Below are 25,355 nucleotides of genomic sequence, written 5' to 3' on the forward strand. Positions count from 1 at the left end.
GTCATATCAAAATTATTTCTATGTATTATATATATGCTATGTTTTGATATTCCAATTCTAATTTTTATATTAAACTATTTTGATGACATATTTATTATTATGAACTGATTTGTCTATTTATCAATTGATCATCAATTATTTAAAAAACACAACATTCCTAAATTTGGTTTTGAGATGGTCTCCTTTTTTCCTTGGAGTGATCTCCCTTTACCGGCAAATAGTACAACAACCTAAACAAGAAGCATGGGTGAAACTGGATTTGAGTTCCTCTATGATGTTACTGCTGACGGCAACATTCCTGTTTCAAAATATAGATCTAAGAATACTGGCATATCTGTATTTATTGCCCAAGTCGAGGGGCCATTAGTTAACGGATATTTTTGTTTGGGTAACATTAGTTTGTGGCATTTTACTTTCATTTATGATTTTTTATAACTGACTTATTTTCGCTTCTAACATACTAATCCAATAATATTAGATCACGATATTGAGAAACTTCTGATGTTAGACACGACGTAATGATCAAAAGTGTCTCGTCGTGCTATACCTCTAACATTGTTGGAGTACTAACATACCAGCTAGCCAGATATATACTCTGACCCTGTCCTCAGACTTAGACATTATGACAGATAGTCACATCGGACATCTATTAGTCATAGTGTCTACGTCTGGTGCCAAGGCCAGAGTATCTCAGGCTACATGTTAGGGCTGCCGCGATACAGCAGAAGCGTACCACGATATATTGCGATACACAACGTTACTGTATTGTGATATGTATTGCAATATTTTGAACTTAACATATGTGTTGTCTATTTTGTATATATTCCATAATAAAAACACCCTTTACATTATACAAACATACAGTGCTATGTTATGTAGTTTTACATCGATTTGAACCATGTTGTTGAGTAACAAAAATGTTCAAATGTGTTCTTGTTTTAAAAAAAATACGAGTCTGTTTGTGAAAACGCTAGGCTAACTGTTACAGACGATCGTAACCTAATAATGCAATAACTAAACATGATAGTGTCTGCAAATATTTACACTTTTGAACCTAAATGATGAACAAATTTACGTACAATTGTCCTGGCAAAATAAGCTTACGATCGTGATTAAACTTCAAAGGGCTGACCGGCTTGCAGTGTTGTTTTGACACGTGTAGGAAATCGAAAATGGCGGCGGACGATGAAGCCTGAAAAAGCTGGCAAAATCCCTGCAGCCATGTATTCACCGGGCCTTAAATGTGTTTAGAGAATTAGATATTCCGGTATTGTTGATTGATGGAGCGAATCAGCTTGATAATACTTCAGAAACTTTAAGCCTAATGTCATATTGTTTATATTCAACGTCATGCAAATGTTTGAATCATTTGAACATTATACACGTTAGTTACAAACATTTGACCGACATCTGAATCGAATTAAAACGAAAGGGATACCCACATGGCTTAATATTATCGGAAAGGAAAACAAATACAACTTGCTGGTTTTGTTTTAATGACAGGACGTTTTAATTATATCAAATTAATGAAATTATGATACTAAGAAAATATATCGTAAAAAACCGGTACAGGTAGACTGTATCGCGGTACAATATTTTTTGGTGGTGCATTGCAATACCCCAATATACCGGTGAACCGCGGTATCTCGGGCTACATGTCATGGTTCCTTTTCCAATACATTTTGATGATTACTATCCATTAAGCCCTGCAAACATTTTCCACAGTATATTGACTAAGGCTTTGTCATAATGGTTAGTTAAAGGAGTTTGACATTTTCTCAGTTATTAATTATGTAACACAAACATATATATACAGTATATATGAAAAATACCTGCCATGGGGGCCGCGGTGGCCGAGTGGTTAAGATGTCCCGACATATTACCACAAGCCCTCCACCTCTGGGATGCGGGTTCGAATCCCATGTGGGGCAGTTGCCAGGTACTGACCGCTGGTCGGTGGTTTTTCTCCGGGTACTCCGGCTTTCCTCCACCAACAAACCTGGCACGTCCTTACATGACCCTGGCTGTTAATAGGACGTAAAAATAAACAAACAAAAAAAGGAAACTGCCATGACAGTTTTGCATAACAAGATAATCTACTGGGAACTACATAAAACTGCGCAACTGGAAAAAGGCCAATTATTGTTATGTAATGGTGCTGACAATGAAATTTGAATTGATCATATTTAATATAAGGGACAAAAATTAAAACTTTAAGTCATGTTCTGAATCATTAATAATATATACTAGTACTCATTTTATTAAAGATGCTTCACCGCTGACAAATGGTAATTTTACTCTATCAAAAACAGGAACAAACAAATTGGTATTTTTCTTCAGTTACAAAAGTTACTTACTTTACACCATTTAATACCAGAAGTTATTTACTTCAAACCATTACCACTATTGAAAAGTATGACTTTCTAATTTTTAAAGATAAAAATATTAAAAATAGTTAATTGCATCCCGAATACATTCTGTGGCACTATATCCTATATGGAATGAAGTACTGATTGACCATACACCAAAAGCAAAAGGAATAATTTTTTGTGTTAATTAGACATATATATACCCGATTATTAAACATCAGTTATTGTTCAAATAATGAGTATCATTGAGGCTCTGTTGGTGGTGGAGCATCTTTAAGAAAATACATTCAGTTTTGGTTGGAAAAGCAAGACAAATTATGTCATTCAGGTTTTATTCTGTTGAAGAAATTAGCCTTATTGTCGCTAGTATTGACCATGCAGGGTTGCAATAAATTCAAGAGATAATGTAAATTCAAGAGATAATATAAATTCAAGAGATAATGTTAATTCAAGAGACAATATAAATTTATGAGATAATGTAAATTAATTCAAGATAATGTGAAAGATTTTTTTGCAACTTCAGCTACTGAAGCCCATGACGATGATGGCCTTCCCCATACTCTGGAGCACCTTATCTTTCTTGGAAGTGAAGACTACCCCTATAAGGTAATAAGGAATCATCTACTCTGTACATGTAACTTATCAAAATCATGGATTGAACCTGCATTCTTGATATTCCAGGGATGACTATCACTGCTGCTATATCCATCCCTGGACTAGTCATATATTGACCCTGTCCAATCCTGCTACAGTAACACTAAAAGCTTACATTTAATGTGTAAGTTTAACCTTATTCACCCAATAAGTGCCTTCATCTCTAAAAACACCACTCGACCACTCCCTTTTTGAGACCTAAATTTCACTATAGGTATCTCAAATTAAATGCAGACTGATAATATGAAAACTGTCGAGGTTTCTGTATCTGATTAATTGAACTATGGTTTTATTTTCATTTTTTAAAGTGCCCTTGCAGTTTATGTCAAATACTGTATGTGTTAAAGAAACAAATTATAAAATTTTGAAGCTTACATTCATTGTTCATTCCATTGATGACATAATGGCTTTTAAATTATAATGGTAAAATCCTTTCATATTTCCAACATTTTCTCACAGGACTTCATGTCAGAGACTGACTCATTTGACATCTTACTATCGTATTTTTACAGGGAGTGCTTGATCTATTGGCTAACAGATGTTTGGCCTCGGGTACGAATGCCTGGACAGACACTGACCATACCTGTTACACTATGACCAATGCGGGCAGTGAAGGTTTCTTCAAGCTGCTCCCCTTCTATCTCGACCACATTCTCTACCCAACAATCACAGTATGGAAAAGTATTTCTCTATGTATAGACCAAGTCAATCTAGCCTAAAAAATAGCTGAACCTCAAACTAATTGCAACAAAGAAGCAACTATGCATTTTTCTTACTCCTTGATATGTAGTAAATGATGTATTAAAAATTCCCAAAATACATCCCAAAAGGGGAAAATTGAAAAATATCAGTTTTTCTAAGACATATGTATGCCTCGCAGAATAAGCACTGTAGATTAAGGGGGGTGGGTAATAAACTTATTCTTTCTCGGACAAGTATTTATATGTATACATTATTTACTTGTATACTTGCAATTTTACAATAAAGATAGATTAAACTTTGTTATGATATTTGTTTCTGTAAAAATCATTCCTATCATGAAGGTCAAATAAAAGGTCAAAAAATGACGAATTGGTGAAAAAGCAGCAGTGTTTTCAGATTTACTCTCGTTGTAGGTTTATAATGCGATTATATCACTTATACCATTTTCATCTTTGTACATAAGTTAAAATAAATGATTTACAAACTACAAAATATAACCATGGCAACTATATAATGTCCCCATTACATTGTTAGCTCGCCTCTCAGAGCTTACGGAATCACTTTGGTGTTTACATGTAGTGTCGGCGTTGGAAATCCCATGTTAAGGTTTCGGTTGTGTTTTGTAATATATACTGCTATTCTTAAAACAACTGACATTGATTTCTACAATATTCTGTAGATTAAAATTGTTGTGATAAGTATGGGACAAGCATTTAAAGAAGGGCAATGCTGGATTTGGAGAATTTCAAAGGCCCCATTGGCCGAAGTAGGCAGGTTAAGGTTTTGGTGCAAGTGTTTTTTGAAATACTGTTAATCTGTCACAAACTGACATTTATTTCTGCAATAATTTTGGTTTATAATTGTGGTATATGGACAATGATTTAAAGGGGGAAATGCTGGATTTTGATAATTCCAAATGGCCCAATGGACCAAAAGGTTAAATTACATAATGACATTGCTATAATTTATACTTTGGCCAAAGGGATTTCTTTGATGAAGGTAGTCTAATACAAAGGTTGTATCTTTCCCTTTGTGTTGGTCATTGGTTATATAATTAACCTCAGTGGTGTGATAACTAAAATCACATAAAAATAGACATCAACTACAGAATAACTATTTATTAATTACCATATCCACCATAATTAGCGCCCAGTGCACTTACAAATTATAACAAATGGAAATGCTGTTGTAAATTTGTTCTGATGACGGTTGGCCTAGCCATCCGGAACATGTAAACTAATAAATACCCACAAATTCATGGAATCTTTGGTGTTGATGCTCCATCCTTCTTCATACTTGTAAATTATAACAAAGATTAAAGGGGGCGCTTTTTAGGTAATGAAAATGTAAGTTGTGGACAAAAAACTCTAACATAAAAAGTCAGAGAATTTTTACTCTTTCCACACACTCATGGCACATTAATCTGTCACAGTAAACATACATATGCCTTCTTTCCTTTTGATTACGCATTAGTAGGTAATGATTCACATGTGGAAGACTCACAAGTTCATGTAATATGGAATTACGATGCCTGTAAGCATCATCACAGTTTGTAAAACATCGTCTTAAATTTATGGGGATGGACGGGGGCATTTATTTATATAACTTCAGCATTAAGGGAGTGGGTACGACTGGTTCACCCGTCCAGTATATCTTCGGCGGCATGCTTCAGTGATATAATACTATAAAAAGGCCAAGAATTCCACTATACAACACGAATAAACCACAGTCTCCCAAAACACGCACCACGCACTTCATATATGGGAGGTCATCCTTACATGATCTTAGCTGTTGATAGGACGTTAATTTAATCAAACAAACAAGCAAGCAAACAAACAAACAGACAAACAAATAGGGGCGCCAATTACGTCGAATACAGTATGTATATAAAGAACTAAAATGATTAAGAAGCGGAACCAATATATGAGGTCAAATTGTTTAAAATGTAATTAGCGGAGTGATGTGACAGTATTGTCCTTGTACCAGTAACTTATCTACAGATAATACAGCCTCATGTATATTATGGTTTGTGTCATGGGGATTGGTTGTGGTCTACAACATTACGTTGACGTTGTATAAAGTGATATTCTAAAAAGTCAAGAACGATTTATATTTTTGGCAGGGAACCTCACTGGTTACATTAATATTCGTTAACTTCCATATGTAAATGTTGTAGAAAAAGCGGAGCACGGAGTTCAATTTTCATCTATACTTAAAAATAATCTTTCTTCAAATCTAATTACCAATCAGGACTTGGGACCAGAGGAAGGTAAATAATTCGTTTATAACAGAAATTCGATATAGAGGTTTCTGAAACTTTTTAATATCAAGGGTCTCATTAAAGTCATAGCCGATTGCTCCCCGAATCAACATACAGTTATCAAGCTAACTCACACTAATTCCGAAGTCAGCTGCACTACAATGTGTTCTTTGGCAGATTTTCCAATTGTCGACAATTATTGTACACTTGTTTGATCGTATTTGATTTGCTATTAATTAATTCACCTTTTTTTATTCATCACAGTGTGTATTTACTACTTATTCAGAGCTACATATATATGCCCTTTGACATTTGTTTGATTGAAATATGTATTTCATTTGCTTGATATTGTTGTTTCTGTTATTAATAAGAAGGTGTAAAAGTCTCTAACATGATGACTAGTTTTCACTGTAAAGCCATTTTTTCAAAATGTATCCATAAAGAACATGTAGAAGTTGATTATCATATATGTACATGTAGATTTATTGGAAACATACATACATGTACATCCAACAACCTGGCAAGTTCACTTTCTAATTCTGCTTCTTCCAGTTTCATTTCTCAACATGTCCTCAAACATATAAATGCTCTGATTGGACATTGTTTTTACCGTCTTTGTGAATTTGATAACCGAACTCTGCTAAAAGAGTTTATACAAAAGTTTTACCACACAAATTAGCATTTAATTGTGGTTTAAAGGAGCCCCATAGGTCCATTAAATATCGTAGATTTTAATAACGCTTTATAAGAGCTTTATGCTCCGTTATCTTTAATGGACGTTTGTGCAACATCATATTTTCTGGAAATAACGTCATCAAGTTAATGCAGTTTAATGAAGGTTTAATCCTCGATTAACTTTTAATAGACCTTTGAACAACTGGCCCCAGATAAATAAATACATGGAACTTACTGACCATTAGTATATCTGTTATATGTAGAGCTATGACACGTATTAAGAAATGAAGTGGCAATAAAGTAAAATAATTACTGAAATAAAAGAAAATAGTACATATAAAATATACAGAAAAATCAAAATAGTGTTGCATTTTTCGGTTGTTTGAAATAGTTTATCTATTTACATATGTCATTGTTAGGTATGATGGAGGTTTAAAGGGAGGTAAGTAAGTATTTGATATTGATGATGGCATATCTCTAAAGGGAGGTAATTAGTTGATAATGATGACAACAGATCTCTAAGGGGTTATTAAGGTAATATTAGTTGATATTGATGACGGAATATCTCTAAGGTGATGGGAGGTTACGTAATTAGTTGATATTGATGACGGCAGATCTCTAAGTGGGGCGTAATTAGATCTCTAAGGGAGTAATTAGTTGATATTGATGACGGCAGATCTCTAAGGGAGGTAATTAGTTGATATTGATGACGGCAGATCTCTAATGGGAGGTAATTAGTTGATATTGATGACGGCAGATATCTAAGGGGAGGTAATTAGTTGATATTGATGACGGCAGATCTCTAAGGGGAGGTAATTAGTTGATATTGATGACGGCAGATCTCTAAGGGGAGGTAATTAGTTGATATTGATGACGGCAGATCTCTAAGGGGAAGGAGTTATTATGATACATGTATAATTTAATAAGGGGAGGTAATTTTTTTATATTTATATATAATGGATTAAAGTAAGGAGAGGTAACCATTTGATGTTGATATAAAGTATTGTATGGGAAGGTTTTGTTGGTTCTTTTCTTTAAGAGTCTGGCTATGTGTTGATATTTAAAGGGAGATAATTGTTTCCTATTTCCTTATGAGTCAGGCTTATGTGACTGATGTCTAAGGGATTATTTGTTATCATCTGCTGAGGTGTAAAGGGAGGTAATTGATTGTAAAGTCCTACATGGGTCTAAAGGGAGGTAATTATTTGTTTACTGCTACTGAGGTCTAAGGGGAGGTAATTATTTGTTAACTGCTACTGAGGTCTAAGGGGAGGTAATTATTTGTTAACTGCTACTGTGGTCAAAGGGGAGGTAATTATTTGTTATCTCCTACTGAGATCTAAGGGGAGGTAACTTTTTGGTATTTTTTCCAGGAGTCGGGTTATGTGACGGAGGTTCACCACATTAACGGTGAAGGAGAGAACGCTGGAGTTGTGTACTGTGAGATGCAAGCTCGGGAGAATACTGGAGAAAGTCGCTGTCATCTAGAAATGATACGGGCCATGTACCCAGGGCATTGTGGGTACAAATCGGAAACTGGTGGAATCATGGCAAACCTTCGTGACAGCACCTCTCATCAAAAGGTGGGTTATCATACACATTCGATACGTTTGGGAGCTGTTTCATAATGCCCTGACTGAAATTATTTTGTAGGTTCTTTAATGATCAGAGTTAGTGACAAGTGTGTTTTAATTTGGTTTGATTAGTTTAACGTCTTATTAACAGTCTAGTTCATTAAAAGACGTGTCAGGTTTATAGGCAGAGGAAATATAATATAAACTTCACTTATCTTACATCAATTGCGAAACAAGTAATATAACTTAGCAGGAGGAAAGTACATGGAGTACCTGGAGAAAAACAACCAACCAACAGTCAGTACCTGGCAACTACTCTCATGCATGTAGGAGATATTTGTGCATGTATATCCACAGAGAAATTTAAGATCTTTTTCTTGGTATGGAAATGAAAGGAAAACTTTTTCAATTTGCTATGAGACTAACTTATTCACCCCTGAAATTTCATGATAGACTAGTGTATTCTGTGTTTCAGAAGAGTCTAAAGGTATCTTCAGGGGTGAATGAGATAAAATTTTATTGGACATCTTTGTTTTCTCAGTCATGAAGTCTGTTGTACATGTATATTTTATCTGGTGATGTTTGTGTAGGTGTGTGATTATCATCGCGAGTTTTACCGTCCCGAGAATCTCTGTCTGATCATTACGGGCCAAGTTTCAGCCGAGGAAGTGTTCCAAGCACTGCGACCTATAGAGAAAAAGATTATCTCAAAGGTACTAATCTAATGAAAATTCATAGATTCATCTCTTGGTAAAGAGTATAGACTGGCTACCAGTCTCTACAATATTGAAAAAAAAACCCATTAAAATTTGGCTTGATTATTTTTGTCTCTACTCCATGTCTACATGATTCTAAATTTCTAACTAGGGGGAGATAATCTAGTGAAGAACTCTGCTGAAAAAGTCTTATCAACAACTTAGGATCTGGTTGCCAGTCTACTCTTGGTACAATAAACCACGTTGTTTTCACAAGATACAAATTTTTGCTTAATTTCGTGAAAGAGCTTGAATGCAAGTTCAGATTTTCGGGAATAAAACGTATGATTATGTGAATGTACGATTGTCAGTAAAAGCCCTCTTCGTGAATTTATATATTCATGAATATGTTGAAAATAATGAAATCATTGTATTCGCAATTATACAGTGGTTCACAGTCTTTGATTTGGCTGATTAAGGCTGTTCAGATCTTAATGCAACTGTTCTAAAGTTTCACCTGTTTCCCTTTAAAATGACAGGGAGATCGTCCGAGCTTCACTCGCCCCTGGATGACTGAAGTTCCTCCCCTAGAGAAGCCAGTCCTCTTGAGTATTCCTTATGCTGCTGATGAGGAGACACATGGTATTGTAAACATGGCCTGGCGAGGCCCAAATGTCAAGGTAAAATTACTTCAAGTATTTACCATGTTGCTGTTGTCACAATTTTTGTGTCGTCTGCATCGTAAGGGCAACATATAGGAATCACTATGCAGTATCGGCAGCGTCCGGGAAAAGTTTTCTATGTGATAACTTTATTGATTATTGTCTTGATTTCAATCAAATTTTGTGTATTTTTTTAAATCAACAAGATCTTTAGTGGGTTTGATACTGGTCAAAATCTGTTAATATTTGCAAGAGTTAATGACTTTAAAATCGTCAAAACAAAAAATTTCTTAGTTTCCGCTCAATAACTTTTGTATTTATTATCTGATTTCAACCAAATTATGTATAATTACTATTTTATTGTGATGTTTTAAACTGCTGTGCAGGCGACACATCCAATTCCATGGAGTTCTTGTTATGGGAAAATTTGAATTTTTTAATTTTAACTAACAAAAAATTAATGGATTTTTCTGTCATAGTATATACATTTTTTCCATGACTTCTTATTTAGCTGGTTTAATTTATCAGTAACTACAACAGTATCCTGCAAAATTGCGGAAATTTTATCATCGTGAAAATCACTGACAAATATTATTATAATTGCTTATTATATTTACTTACTGATGTTTGTGTTTTGTAACAGGACCAGTATATAATGAATGCACTACACATACTCCAGGAGTACCTCTCAGACTCGGCCATCTCTCCACTACAGAAGGAACTGGTGGAAATCGAGGAGCCTTACTGTAGTCAGGTACTCATCTCTCTGTAATATAGGTCAAGGTCATGTATTATTGTTTGTTATATAGGTCAAGGTCATTATATACATGTAGGTGGTGGTGAGATACAGCTCTCTATGTCAGAAAACAGCTGTGTTATATAGGTAAAGGTCAGGTATAGCGATTTGTGATATAGGTCAAGGTAATTTACAATTGTCTGTAATATAGGTCAACATTAAATTCAGACATAATTCTGATTACTTACAAATTGTATAAAGTAAAACACTTACAAATTGTATAAGGCTTTATGTAAGGCAATATATGATGTGTCTAATTAGAGTTAGAATAGATTAGTTGTTTCCAATTATGGGTAATACAAATTTGTATGTCATTTCCTCTTGTTGATTGCTGCCATTTTTAAAAAAAAAAATTTTCAGGTTTCAGCAAGCGTCATTGAGAATTCTGAAACATTAATATACTTCAATTTCACTAATGTGACCACATCAAAACTAACAGAGGTAAAACAAAAGTAAGTACAGTATATTATGTGGGGGCTAAAGTTTGACATTGTCCATCCTAGTGCTATGTACAAAATCAATAGTAGGTCATTGTGACCTACATTTGACCTAAATTCATTTGAAAGTCTGTTTTACTGTAATAGATAACTTTAACTTATTGGGGCTCAATGTCACCTTGATCACTACTAGTCACACAAACACAATCTTTGGTTATTAGTTCTTCCAGGGAAAGTAATACTTATAAAAAGTATGGAACTATGACCAGCATATGAAATTTTGACCTGAATTTGCCCAGAGACTATCATTTTCCAGAGGTATTTTTCGAAGATGCATATAATGTCTAGATGATACATATTTTGCAGTATAATTGAATAAAAAAGCAATTCTGATTCTTGATTCAAATTATTTTATTAAATCTTTATTTAAGTTGAATTGCTCTTTGTGTGTCAGAGTTAACGAGGTGCTGAAAGCCACACATCAAGCCTCATTAGACATGTCACGGATAGACAGTATAGTCCACCGTAAGATTCTGGAGTCGCTACGACGTATAGAAGACTCCCCACATGATGCTATGTCTTTCATTATCATCGGAGATTTCCTCTACAGCCAAGACAAAGCAGACGTAAGTAGAGTTCTGTGTGACACATTATACAATAAAACTTTTTAGTAACAAATTGCAAAGGACCTGAGAATTCATCTGTTCTATATGTGTAACAGTGTGCAGGATTTTACATAAATTTAATCACTGCCTCTGCCAGTTATCAAACTCCAGAACTTTTGCGCTTAAGCGATCAACCTAAAGAGAAATTCTCTCTAGCCGAGAGGTATATCGCAATATACCGATTGGTCAAAAAAGATGGCTTCCAAACAGCCATCTTGGATTTGGATAGTTAAAGTTTGTTATCACTATTTTACAGAAAGCACTGAAGGGATCTATCTCAAATTTCATATGTAGGTTCCCCTAGTTGTGCATATTGTGCTTTGGAACCAATTGGTCAAAAAGATGTCTGACAGGCTACTATCTTGGATTTTGATAGTTGAAGTTGTTTGTTACCACTTTTCTCAGAAAGTGCTGAAGAGATCTGTCTCAAATTTCATATCTAAGTTCCCCAAGGGCCTTAGTTTTGCATATTACATTTTGGGACTTAACGTTGAGCAAGAAGGCCGACAGGCCTCCATCTTGTATTTTGATACTTGGAGATTGTTACCACTATTTCTCAGGAAGTAATAAAGTTATCTGTCTCAAATTTTTCTTTGGTTGCTGCCAATATCCCTCGGGGATCTCTTGTTATTAATTATAAATGATTGGTGTTGGTGAAAATGTCCTGTTTGAGAAAATCAAACCAGAGGTCTCCAGAGATTTTCCGCATATGAGATACAGTACTAGATGGTCAGTACTTTTTTTATTCGACTGATGATACTGTTTTCTGAACCTTTGTTGAATGTTGACAGACAGACACACGTGTTAATGTTGTCACACAATATAAGAAGATGAAGGCGGAGAAAGAAGACTTCTGGAAAGGTCTGATGGCCAAGTACTTCCTTAATGATGTACAAGTTGTGGTAAGATCAATTTTATTTATCTCTGAAGTAACTCTAATAAGGATTTCATTATTTTCTTCTGTACTTTGATACTGCACATACAGTAGGCAAATTTTCTTTCACTTGCAATTTCACTGTAGCATATATTGTGATCGAAGAAACTTTGCTTAAGTTTGGTTCCACGTTTTTCAACATTCTTCTAATCATGAAAAAAAGACAGATAGGGATAATCGGACTTTAAAAACGTTCATAATTATTTTGAATCTGTAAAAGTAACAGACAATACCTACTTCTGTACAGGTCGATGATCTTTACTTAAGCATTAAACTATCTTGCTATGGTATCTATGGTCTATATAGATGCCAGAGCTTTTCAGACAATCTTCATAATAAGCGCTAGCGTGTTATGAGATGTTTGATATATATACATTAATAGGTTGAAGGGATTCCTAGTAAAACTTTCATGGAAGAATCTGGACAGAAGGAGAAAGACAGAGTCACTAAGCAACAGGAAGTGTTAGGGGAAGATGCCCTGAAGAAACTCGGAGAAAGACTAGAGAAAGCAACAGAGGAAAATGAGGTGCGCCATTTTATTGACTTCTTGTTACAAAATGTGTTTAGTTTTCAGCGTGTAATTGTTTGTTTGGGAAAAATTGTGCAAATTTTAATTTTACAGTATTTAGCTTGTAACTGTTTCTTTGGGAAAAATTATTGGAATAATTTGGAGTTACATTATTAAATTGTTTCAGATTGAGGCTCCTGAAGATGTTCTGACCCAAGTTTCAGTACCAGACGTCGCTAGTATACACTTTCACCACATCAATGCGTCTTCCAACCTTGACCCAAAAAAAGCAAATGCAAATTCAAAGTTCCCCTTGGATAAAGTACCTTTTAGATTTCAGCTTGATGACATGAAAACAAATTTTGTCCAGGTACGTGAAATTTATGATTTTTTTCTTAGTTAAATACCTAGTATAATGTTTTATGGTGAAAATACAGGTGATATTTTTCAACCAATCAGACCACACAGCATTTAAGGTGAAAAAATCCTTTTGGCATCATTTTTTTGGTGAAATAACAAACGAAAAATATAATATTACATGCATCTTTCCAAATATTTTTCTATTTTCATTTGAATATTTTGTGTTAATTTCCTTTAAAATGATCGCCCCAAACTCACAGTTGTGGAACTAAATAAGCAGGAATTAATTAAAAGGGTAGTACACGTAAATAGGTGTCACTGCAGATTGAAATACTTAATAATTTGTCTGTTCATCCATACTTCATTACATAAACTTTTCTGGTTCTATCTCCTGCACCTCTTATCACTAGACTTTCTACCCATATCATGGGTTTAACTCTGTTAGACAGTGTGTCTTGTACTCAAAGTATTGATTAAATATCACCAGTTATTGTACATCATATCTTTTTTTACAGTAAACATTACAGTATTGTTACTAAGTTAAAACATCTGTTTATAAAGATAGATGCCCTGCTTGACTCCAGTAGTGTACCGAGGAATCTGAGAATGTACCTACCGCTGATGTGCCAGGTTATGTTTGAGAGCCCGATTATGAGAGATGGAGGTAAATCTACTTCTGGGAGATATTTGGCTTAGTGTTACAGTGTCTTCTATAAAAAAGTAACTTCTATAAATGGTATTATAAGAAGACTGATGATTTGTCTGGTGTATATATATATATATAAATATATATTAATATTTTTTTGTCCAGAACTTGTTTCCCATGAGGAGATAATCAAACAGCTGGAGTCAGACACATTGAGTTACGGCGGAGGCTTAGGAGTAACAGGCTCAGGAGGAACATTCTCATGTGGACCTTATCCACAGGTGGTCCACTTCCAACTACAGGTAAGGTATCTATTATACAGGAGCTAAATAAAGTCTACATGCACCCCCAAAAAATCTTAAAGAACCATTATTTAACTAATCCCTTATGACCCACTGAATACAAAACGGTTATACATCATAAACTATATTGAATTCATAGCTACGGTGTCCTTTCATAATGGCAGGCGGGGGAAGGGAAATCATCTAGTTAATGAAATGTTTTGAAATATTAACTCATGATACAAAATATTCCCAAAATAAATGTTATTTCCAAAAAGTTAGTTAACATAGTGTGTTAAGTCTTTGATGTAAAATCACTCAATGTTTCATATTCAGTTGGAGAAAGACAAATATGAGAAGGGCATTCAGTGGATGAAGGAACTGTTGTACAGATCAAAGTTCACAGTGGATCGACTGAAGATTGTTGCCCAGAGACTAGCTAGTGACGTAGCCAGCAACAAACGCAAAGGGATCAAAGTCGTCCGTACTCTTATCGGAGACATGGTGTACCACAAAGGTAACAAACGCAAAGGGGGATCAAAGTTGTTCGTACTGTTATTGGGCACATGGTGGACCACAAAGGTACTTACAACAGATTAGAATAGGAAAATATCACCTTTCCTTAACCTGTTTGGCACAATAAATTATTCCTCTCCTTTAGAGGAAGAAATATTTTTTCTTTATGTCTGGATCTTAATAAGTGTACAATGATTGACTGTATGGTTTTGAAGCTAGGCGCACGGCGTCACTCTACATAATCTTTAAAGGGAGACTCTGTAGGCCAGTGATTTTTCAATTTTCTCTCCTGAAATGCTTTCAGTTTTGCTATTGCATATTCAAGTAGTGGATAATATGGCAGTAGTAGTAACCCCTGAAATATTGAGGATTATGGATATTGATTTGTATGTTCAGACCTTAACTATTTTTAATTGGTAAAGATATCGCAACCAAGCGTATAGAATAATTGTAACACTTCATGAAAACATTATCACTGCCTCTGTTAGGGATAGAACTTAGAACCTCTGGGTTACAAGTCTGACCCTCAATCGATGGAGCTGTAGGGAAGTTTTCTGTAGCAGAGAGTTATATAATATTACAGCTAGTACTCCACCAGGGTTACATCAAGTTGATATGTAGAGTGATACAGAAAGGTACTGTGGCCTTTGACTCCAAGTGGCAATGGCTTTTTGGGCAATATTATTAAAAACATATATTCAAAAATGACTAAGTAGAAAGATATAAATGTACTGCAACAGTGTATAGACCATGTTTTAATGCCATCCAATAATGACATTACTGACACGATTAACTCATTCATCCCTGGATACACATTTAGGCTCTTCTAAATCAAAGACTAGACCAGTCCATTATAAAATTTTGGGGGTGAATGAGTTGACACTGCATCATTGTTTTGTTGTAGATTGTAATGTGACTGTTACCAGTATGCTGAGACAGGAAAAGTTTTTAAAGAACATCCTGAAACAACTAGAAACTGACCCAGACCAGGTAATAAATTATAGTGGTGGTTGGAATCAGTTTGTATGGTAGAGTTCTGTGGCTAACTTACTGTAGTCAGAATAACAACTGGTTTTACAGCGTCACATCATCAGCTGCCTGTAACTTGCAAAGTACATTGTAACTATTTCCTCAGTATACTCTGTATGCTTTTAGCAAGAAATGTATATCTGTATTTTCAGGTGTTGAAATATATAAAACTAGGCCTGTGAGGGCTTTGTCAAGGCTTGTCTGAAAACTTTATATAAAATATAAAATAAGATATTAAAATACAGATTGATCTTACCATAATTTATCAACAAAAATGGTTCTATTGACGTCAACTGATCACCGTCAAAATGGCTGTTCCATCTTGTGGATAAAATTGTCGTTGATAAGCGGTTATCCTGGTCTAACTTAAATAATGTAAATTCAAAAACCCTAAAATGAATTGATAAAGTAAATATAAGCATTAATCTATCTTCCTATGGCATATATATGGTCTATAGATCTAGAGATGCCAGAACTTTGCAGGCAATCATGTCATAATGTGCTATCTAGACCATAGATGCCATAGGAAGATATTTTAATGCTTAATTAAACTATACACTGGGGAATTATCTTTTCAGGTGTTGAAAGATATAGAGCTATTGAAACAGACTATAACAAGACCAGGTAATATGAGAATACACCTGTCAGCTAATGTTGAAACACTTCCCGCCTCCCCTCAGTCACCATGGATACAGTTTGTACCCAGTGATGTCATAGACCAACCAATGACGTAAGTATACATGTACAATATTATGTTGTTGTGATTAGAATTAGCATTATATCCGTTGTTTATGTCTATAATGTCTTCAGGGTTTTTTATGCCCTCACACAATATATTTTGGTTCAACATACTACATGTTAACCTCAAACCTGGTCTATATATATGTAATAAATTTATATAGAAGGTTTTGATGGCAGGTATCTCATATCCCCCCGCTTGCCGATTTTAGAGGTATTCCTTGAAACACCAAGATATAGTCTCCTGGCTCTGTTTTGTATATTATTGATAAGCCTGTGTTCGCTTTGGCCTCATATAGTGGAACAGTACATTAAAATGGGCTCTACAAGTGATTTATACAATTTAGAGAAAACATTATATGATAGCCCTCCTTCACTGATGAATTTAGTTGTTAAAACTCCTAGGGCTCTCCCAACAAATTTTGCAAGTTCAAGCACCATCAATTTTAAATCTATATGTTCATTAAGCCAAAAGCCTAAATACATATATATGCGGATTTGATTTCAAGCTCATTACCACTACAGTAAAACTTGGAAATGTATAAGTTGTATAACTTGTTTTGCAATCAATGTAAAATAAATAAAGTTTATAATGGCGAGGCTCTTCATGCCCACAGGGCACAAAGTGTGTAGCACTTCTAAGGCAACACATACAAGAAAATATAATAAATAAAACAATCTTCCAAGTTCAATCCTACAAACTGACAGCTTCAGTTTGCAGCCGCTATTATTTACCCACTGTAAAAAATCCCATCAGCGTGATTGCGATGCTTTGAAGTCATCTCATTATATAATCGAGCGGTTCAAACACTTTTATGAGGCGATGAACATAATCTTCATCCGGCAGAAACTCAGTGCTATTCAAGTGCAAACTCAGTGCAAGCATTCAAGTGATTTGGAAGAAAAACAGACTTTCGCCTCGCTAACGACACTTAGTCCCCAACATAAAAACAAACTTGACGTTTCAACCTAATACCAAAATTGTGAATAGTAAACTACAGTGTGTTAATTTCAATTAATGCATTTGTATTATTTAAATAACAAAATGAATCGATTAATAAAATTCGAATCAAACTTAATTTTGAATGTAGAATATTAATTAGCTATTGGGCGAAACTTCGGGGACATGTCGACTCAACAGCCAATTTTGTGGCAAAACATCTGACATTCGTGTTGTCTGCTACACCAGTCTTGTGCTGTACGCTATTCAGCTTGTAATCAAGATTTTGAGTAGACTAGTAATGTTTTCTAAACACAAGTTTGTGATTAGAGAGTCAAGTTTATCTCCAAAACGTTCATCACTGCCCACTGAAAACTTAATTAACCATGATCTGATTATTTTTCCCATTTTAAAGATTTCGCGAAATTCGATGAAACAAATATCAAGCACAACCATAGTTATTTGGCTCATTTTAGTACAGTTTCTCATAACAGTTACTCATCTGATCTTACAGATCTTTTTAATGCACTTTCAGTTTACCATTGATCAAAATCCTCGGCTGAAGTGTTAATACAAACAAATCGAATTTATCCAACCATGCAGGAGAAAATGAACGTAAATGATCATGTTTATTCCAAAGAAGGTGATGTTAATCTGACGAATCACAAACCATGTAAACCACCTCATCGGGTAGTTGATGTACCAGGTGAATTGTTTCTTTTCGTGTGTCAGGTATTAATGCATGGGAATTTCAATCACTCAAATGACATTAGTCTCATGATTTGTGAACATATTTCTTTAAGGATTATGGTTCTCTTCACCATGACATACACACACAAGAAACATACTGAACTGCAGTGATAAACAAGTTTGGTTGGCAACTCAAGATACCAGTATCTAGTTTAATGTACGAAGATATACTGTACAATCAGCACTTGAATGGTTAAAAAAGCATAATCCATCCAAGCACCTTGGTAAACCAGCGGATTCATACTATGATGTACGGTTGATACGCCTCTTACAAGGGCTGGATCTCAGGATAAAGGCTGTGTGAAGAAACCAGGAATTTTTGTAGACATGTACTGTATATAGACATATTTTCAATGAATATCATCTTGCACATTTTGAAATTTATTGTTAATTTCAAGAAAAAACTTTCTGTCAAGTTTATCTGTTGTCAGGTTGCGGACTTCATACTACATTGTATGACAACATTCACTTTTGTCGTATTGTAAAAATTCTGTCAATTTGTATATATGGTTACTCAAACATCTGGCTGCACCCTTTAAGGCGTTGCCTTCAGTCATATTATATACCTGTCTGACCTTGACCTTTGTTACAGATCCTGTATGAAGCAAACATACGAGTATAATCTTGGGTACGATGAGAGTCCGGAGACAAGTGTGATCATCGGAGTGGGATCAGTAGAGTCGTCGTACCTCATACAAGTTGTCCCCAGCATCACGTCCTTTATGGATGACGATCTCCCGGCGGTTATGGTCTTCATACAGTATATGACACAGTGCGAAGGTCCTTTGTGGCGTCAGATTCGAGGCCTCGGACTCTCCTATCACTATGGGTATGTAGTGTGATGCTGTAGACTTAATAAAGATACAAAATTTATCCTATCTCTCTCTGCTCAGTGTGTCTTTGTTATGATATACCTCACTGAAACAGAATGGCTCTTTTGTAGAATCATACATCAATCAAGTGTTCTTACTGCAATATCTATTTCAAAACTTAGTGTATTTTTTGTATTTTGTTTTTTTCTCATTTATTGAAAATTATCTCTCTGAGTATTCAAAGTAAGATTAACATGGTATTAAATGAAAAATGAAAAAGCCCATAAAACATCAGAAGGAAATGTATAACATTTATAATAATTTTTGGGTTATCTGATATTATATGTGTGTACATGTATATGTTTTAGTTCCCATAATTGTTTTGCTTTTTCCAGTTATTGTCATTTGACATGACTTACACTAAGTTAAGAAATGATTTTTATTGTTTGTTGTTTACTGGTGTGTAAATTGCATTTTTTTCACAGATATTTTAAATGACGCGTGTTAGCCCGTCATGTTGAAATATCTGTACAAAAAATGCAGTTTACACACCAGTACACAACAAACAATAACAATCATTCCTTATATTTATATTTCGACCGACAATTTCATTAAAAATTAAGTATTCAAATAAAATAAAACTCTGTTTTTTCAATGGTATATGATTGTTGAAACAGCTGGTTATTTGATAGAATCCGGAACAGCTTGCTTCAATTTGGCGGAAAATGTCAAATTCAGAGAGTACACAAAATATAGTTCCACATTAACTTTAGCTTTTTTCATCGGAGGTAGATTTTTGACTCAAAAGTGGTAGCATTGCATGCGGCATTTTTGGCAGCGCGTCAGAGATATATAAATATCAATAATATGCAAAATAATGTCATCCCATTTATACAATATTTGTTAAGTAAATTTATTTGCTGATATATAATTAAAGATTTACATTACATTCATACATTCAGTATATTGAAGATTTGTCATACAGATACAATAGGCCTAAGCGGATGCGCATTCATACTACTTACGCGAGTCAGTGTTCCGATGTGTGTTTTCTTGTGCGGCAACTACTGCCTTTACGCAAGTGTAAATAAATTTGCAATTTATAAGGTTGTATAGCAATGAAAACACGGAAATGTAAATGTGTGCTTGGAAATAGTGAACTTTTAGTTCAAGTTCATTCGCTCATTTTAGTACCATGTATACTGGACTTTTGACATTCAGATTTATATCTTACAAGAAATCATTGATTTGTTTGCAGTATAAGCGTTGATGCTGAGAAAGGACTGTTGAAGTTCCTCCTGGCTAGATCTACCAACATTACAGAGGCTTACAAGGAAGGCAGAAACATTGTGGTACGCATCACACAGGTTTTAAGTCCTCATGCTATTTTCATTCTCCATGCTTATTATAAAATAATTTTAATGAAAAAAAAAATCAGCTAAAATATTCCTACAAATTTTTGCCATTCAGGTAGCAGTAATCACAGGTGGTAGGCTAGTTCCTGTGACTCAGAAATAAAAGATTTGAAAGTTCGGCCAATACACATGTCCTTAATACTGTATATTGGCCGAACTTTCAAATCTTTTATTTCCAAGTTACAGGAACTAGCCTACCACCTGTGGTAGTAAAAGTAATAAAATTGAAATTTGGAGAAAAATTGATAAAACTGTCATTTTATTCAAAATTGAAATTTAAAATTCTATAAACATCCTAATTTAGATGTTACCATATTAACTGTTTAAAACTTGCAGTAAGATATGAGTGTGCTAGTGTCTTTTCTACCAATCTTCGATAGAAAGCAATGCGACTATTCAAATTCATTATTGCATTACTGTAAATAAACTCTATTTCAATTTTCAAAACAAATTTGTGGACATAAATTTTCGTGGATTCACAAACTGAATTGAAATATTTTTCAATATCATCGAAATAGATAAATGATATCTATAACTATTGCGAATTTACCTTATTTAATTAAAAAACAGAATTCAAAGAAAATTAAAAAAAAAAAGAAAGTTGGTGTTTGGACACAGTATTGCGCTAAAATTACAGCATGTTACTATTTCCGTTACAGATGGGCTACGTAAACGGAGAGACCCCATTCTCCACAGTGGAACTAGAGTCAGCTAGAAGTAGTCTGATATTTGAGATTATCGAGGAGGAGAAAACAATTTCTGATGTATCACAGGTTTCTCTGTTGTCCTACTTCAAGGGGATCAGTCTGTCTTATAACAAGTAAGTGGACCTCAAACATTAGGATTGGAGAATCCTTTCATATTAGAGGGAATTTCCTTTAGCTCAGTCTGTAGAGCGGCAGAGCAGTAACTCCAGGGTCACGGGTTTGAGCAAAGTTGGCAGTCTGCCACTCTATCAACTAAGCTAAAGGGAAATTCACCCTTGCTCGAAGCTAGAAGGTGACCTTATCACTGTGTAAATTAAACCTGCTACACTTAAGCATTGATGTCACTAACTTTTAATTTTATCGGGGGTATGAAAAAAAATTTTTTTGCAAACTGTGTGAATCCGCGTAGCGGAATCTCACAAAAGTTTGCAAACAATTTTTTTTTCATACCCCGATAAAATTAAAAAATAGTAACATCAATACTTATAATTAATTTTATACTCTATTTGATAAAATGAAGTATATTTAAATGTAACATTATAGTGGTTTTTCAAGGGATTCTTTTTTCCGAATCAATACGCAACGTCAATGTCTCTATTGTGACGTCCCGATAACGTTGGGGTTTCGCGCCATTCTCGGATTTTTTTTCATAGTGGTATTCAAAAAAAATATTGGCCAATCAGAAAGCCAGATTTGGTATGAAAACAAAGAAAAATTAATTATTGTCCTGTATAATAAAGAGATAAAGGCTAAAAGGAGAAGATAAAACTTTAGTAAATTTCTTTTTTTGTTCTTAATATGTTGAGTAAATATTTTCTTTAATGAGGGACGGTGTTATATCAAATTTGTATCAGATACTTTGATGTTGAGGATGCAATCTTGGTATGATACCAGCTATGAAGGAAAGTTTTAGTCCACCCTATCATGTTATCTAATGGTGGATTTCACTGTATTCACATATATACATCTGTACATGTCTTCTTAGTTTTTATCAATCAAAATAGTGAATTAATTTATCATTCTTAGGGATCTGTTAGCCAAGGTTGCCAAGGTAACTGTAACCGACGTCCAGCGAGTTGGACCTAAGTATATGTCCCCACTGTTTGATGTTACCAAGGCTAGAACTAGTGTCTGTTGTCACCCCACCAAAGTGGATGAGGTGACCAAGGAGATGAGTCGGTGAGTAAATATGACCATGAGATCAATGGTTGTTTGAAAATGTACCAGGCTTTGGAGGGAAAATCAGGAAAAGCCAGAGAAATAGATCACCAAACAACTTTCAGTGACTCATCAATTATATTTTTATGTCACCTGAGATGAAGTCTCATGGTGACCTATTCTAATCGCCTTTTGTCCGTCATGCGACAATTAACATTTTTTTACATTTTCGACTTCTTCTCCAAAACGGCTGAAGCAATTTCCAATGAAATTTTGTACAAACCTTCTAAGGCATAAGACCAATCAAAATTGTGAATTAAATGGTCCCCACCCCCAGGGGCTGTGCGTGGGGCCAGAATGGGGTAAAATTTACTAAAATTTCAAAATTCTTCTCCACTCACAGTTGTGATAGAATCAAATACTCTTCATAGATAGAAAGGTCTTAAGGTCCTTTAAAAAAATTGTGAATGATATGACCCTTGGGTCTCGTGTTTCCCCTGCGAAGGGGGTTAAGTTTACTATAATTTTATATAGGGAAAACAAATTTTTTGAGCATTTTTTTGGTCTTTTTGTAATAGGAAATAATTCAAATGTTATCAGAATTATCAGTATGAGATGGCCTTTGAATCTCATTAACAATTTTTCCATGACTGACCCCCAGGGGCCTTATGGGCAGGGTCAAATAGGCTAAAACTTCAAAAATCTTCTTCTGAAATTCTGGAAATGGTAGAATCAAATACTCTTTGTAGATGGAAAGGTCTTAAGGTTTTTTATAAAATTGTGAATCATATCATACTGGGTCTCGCGTTCCCCCCTTGGGAGAGGTCAAGTTTTCTTTAGTTGATATAGGAAGAACACATTCATTAACATATTTTGCTAAGAAATGAGTCAAACTTGATTAGAGTTAATTATTAGCCTGAGATATAGAAATTTAATATACATATCAGTCCTCGCTGACCCCCTGGAGGACCAGAGGGGCGGGACAAAACAGGTTCAAAATGACTAAAATTTCAAAACATTTCTGAGCTCACAGGTTTGATGGAAGCAAATACTCTTCATAGATTAAAAATCAAATTTGTAAAATCACTGACCGATATCAAGGGCCAGTATATAGTGTTTATATTGTTTCATTCTATATCTTTACTCAGGTGACCGTTAAGGCCCATAGGCCTCTTGTTTTTTTTTACTTTCTATAGTTTTAAAGCTGTAGTAATTCGTAAATGTAAATTGCATGCAAAAGTTACTTTATTATACCCAGTTACTTTTTATCTGGCTTCAATACTGTCCATTCTTCAGTTTATATAACTCTCCACTACGATACTCTATAATATGGTCCAATACAAGATCTAACAACTCTCTATTGGGGTCACCACAGCATGCCTCTGGCCTAGAATCAGAACTATTCGGGATGTTCTAGTAGCCATTCAGACTTTTGAGAGAATCAACCACACCTAAGATTTACTTACACACTGATTAGGTTAGGGATGATGCCAAATAGGGAGTTGTTGGATCTTATGTAGGAGCATGTCATTGAACATCATATTGGAGTGGTCAAGTTTTAATTAAATTGGTTAAGGGGACTTTGTTACGGGGAAAAAGAGTAAGGTATGTTTGAAAAGATTGTAACGGTGGGGGGAGTATTTTTGAAAAAAAAAAAATTATGAGATAGATTAAGAAATAAGATTGATGAAAATGGTTAAAAACAATAGTCATTCATGTGTAGAGTTTCAGAAGACTTACACCTATTGGTTTTTTTTTTCTCACTTCAGAATGGGACTGAACCTAAAGGTGCTGCCATCCTTAGAGCAGGGATTTTTATGTGATTATTGAAACAGGACAGTGTCACATGGAAACAATACCACCCCTGTTACTGTTTTGATGGTCAGTGACCAAGAAACAACACCTTACTCCTATAATATGGATATTTTCATTGTAAATGATCAAATTTTGAAAGATGTAAAGCAAAGTTGACATTGTATAACATAGATTGAGATTTCTTTAAAACAATAAATCTTTATAAAACAGGTAATGTGTGCTACATCAGCCAGAGGAGTATGAACTGCTACTGACTGTGGTTGAAAACGTTAGACATTGTGTGCTTGGTTGTAATTTATGAATAAACTGAAGTTGGTTGTAAATGGAAGTCTTTGGTTGAAAGAACTTGTAGAAAAGTTTCATGGCAGTTTCCGAATATGGAGATGTTGTACAATGCACTTTTTAGTTTTTCTTTACTTTCGGTTGTATGATGCCTGGTATCAAACGTCTCTATTTTACCCATGAAATTTCATAATGGACTGGTCTAGTCTTTGATTAAGAAGAGCCTAAAGTGTCTTCAGGAATATACAAGTTAACCATAAAACATGAACTATTCCTGTCTTTGCTGTTTTGGATGTCAAACTAGTCTGTTGTAGGTAAAATCTGTAATGGTTATTAGCCTATGAAATACAATACTTATAATATGGTTTAATTTTGATGTATTTACATGTATAAATGTAGTTGACTTAATCACAAAACCAATAGAAGTGCATACATAACAGACTGAATGGTATAGTATCACTACTTTATTTTCTTATCAAAAAGATCATGTGTTGAAGTAGGTCATGTCACTAACCTAGACATGAACTGGAGAAGCAAGAAATATACACATTTAGCTGGGTATGCAGTTGAACAAGGTTGATGAAATTACATAATATGCAATATAAGTGCTACTTTTTATACACATATACATGTTTATTTTAATTTCATGTCTGCAAATATTTGAAATTTGTTTTGTTTAAGAAACTGTAGGTTTGTTGCAGGAATTTCTTAACTGTACTATTTATGATTTAAATGAGAAACTCATTGTTCTAAATAAAGCACATCATGTACTAATTTAGAAGCTTCTTTGTTTCTTTTATCAGTAAGTAAACAGTCCTGCAAAGGGAGATAATTTACATTTTTCCTTTTTGGTACAGCTGCTGTGTTAATTATTTTATAAGCCAAGATCAACGCAATGTATGAAGCTTACAAAGACTAGAAATGGCCGACAGAACAGCCATCTTTAATTATTGCACCTTAATTGTGCATGCATCG

General features: G+C 34.5%; 1 protein-coding gene across 1 annotated transcript; it reads left to right on the top strand.

The window, feature by feature from the left end:
* The first annotated feature begins 78 nt into the window (after positions 1 to 78).
* Positions 79 to 25,167, top strand: LOC138321528 (uncharacterized protein C05D11.1-like). Its single transcript, XM_069265276.1, has 22 exons — positions 79 to 388; positions 2,893 to 2,975; positions 3,536 to 3,694; positions 8,034 to 8,243; positions 8,825 to 8,947; positions 9,469 to 9,609; positions 10,235 to 10,345; positions 10,748 to 10,839; positions 11,279 to 11,450; positions 12,281 to 12,391; positions 12,806 to 12,949; positions 13,119 to 13,301; positions 13,853 to 13,955; positions 14,103 to 14,239; positions 14,555 to 14,735; positions 15,639 to 15,724; positions 16,342 to 16,493; positions 18,784 to 19,020; positions 20,262 to 20,355; positions 21,078 to 21,238; positions 22,152 to 22,304; positions 24,053 to 25,167. The coding sequence occupies exons 1-22, from the start codon at positions 244 to 246 to the stop codon at positions 24,111 to 24,113; spliced, it is 3,039 nt and encodes a 1,012-aa protein (XP_069121377.1). The 5' UTR covers positions 79 to 243; the 3' UTR covers positions 24,114 to 25,167.
* Positions 25,168 to 25,355: the final 188 nt, after the last annotated feature.

This window comes from Argopecten irradians, chromosome 4, assembly GCF_041381155.1.
Source record: "Argopecten irradians isolate NY chromosome 4, Ai_NY, whole genome shotgun sequence".
Classification (NCBI taxonomy): Eukaryota; Metazoa; Mollusca; class Bivalvia; order Pectinida; family Pectinidae; genus Argopecten; species Argopecten irradians.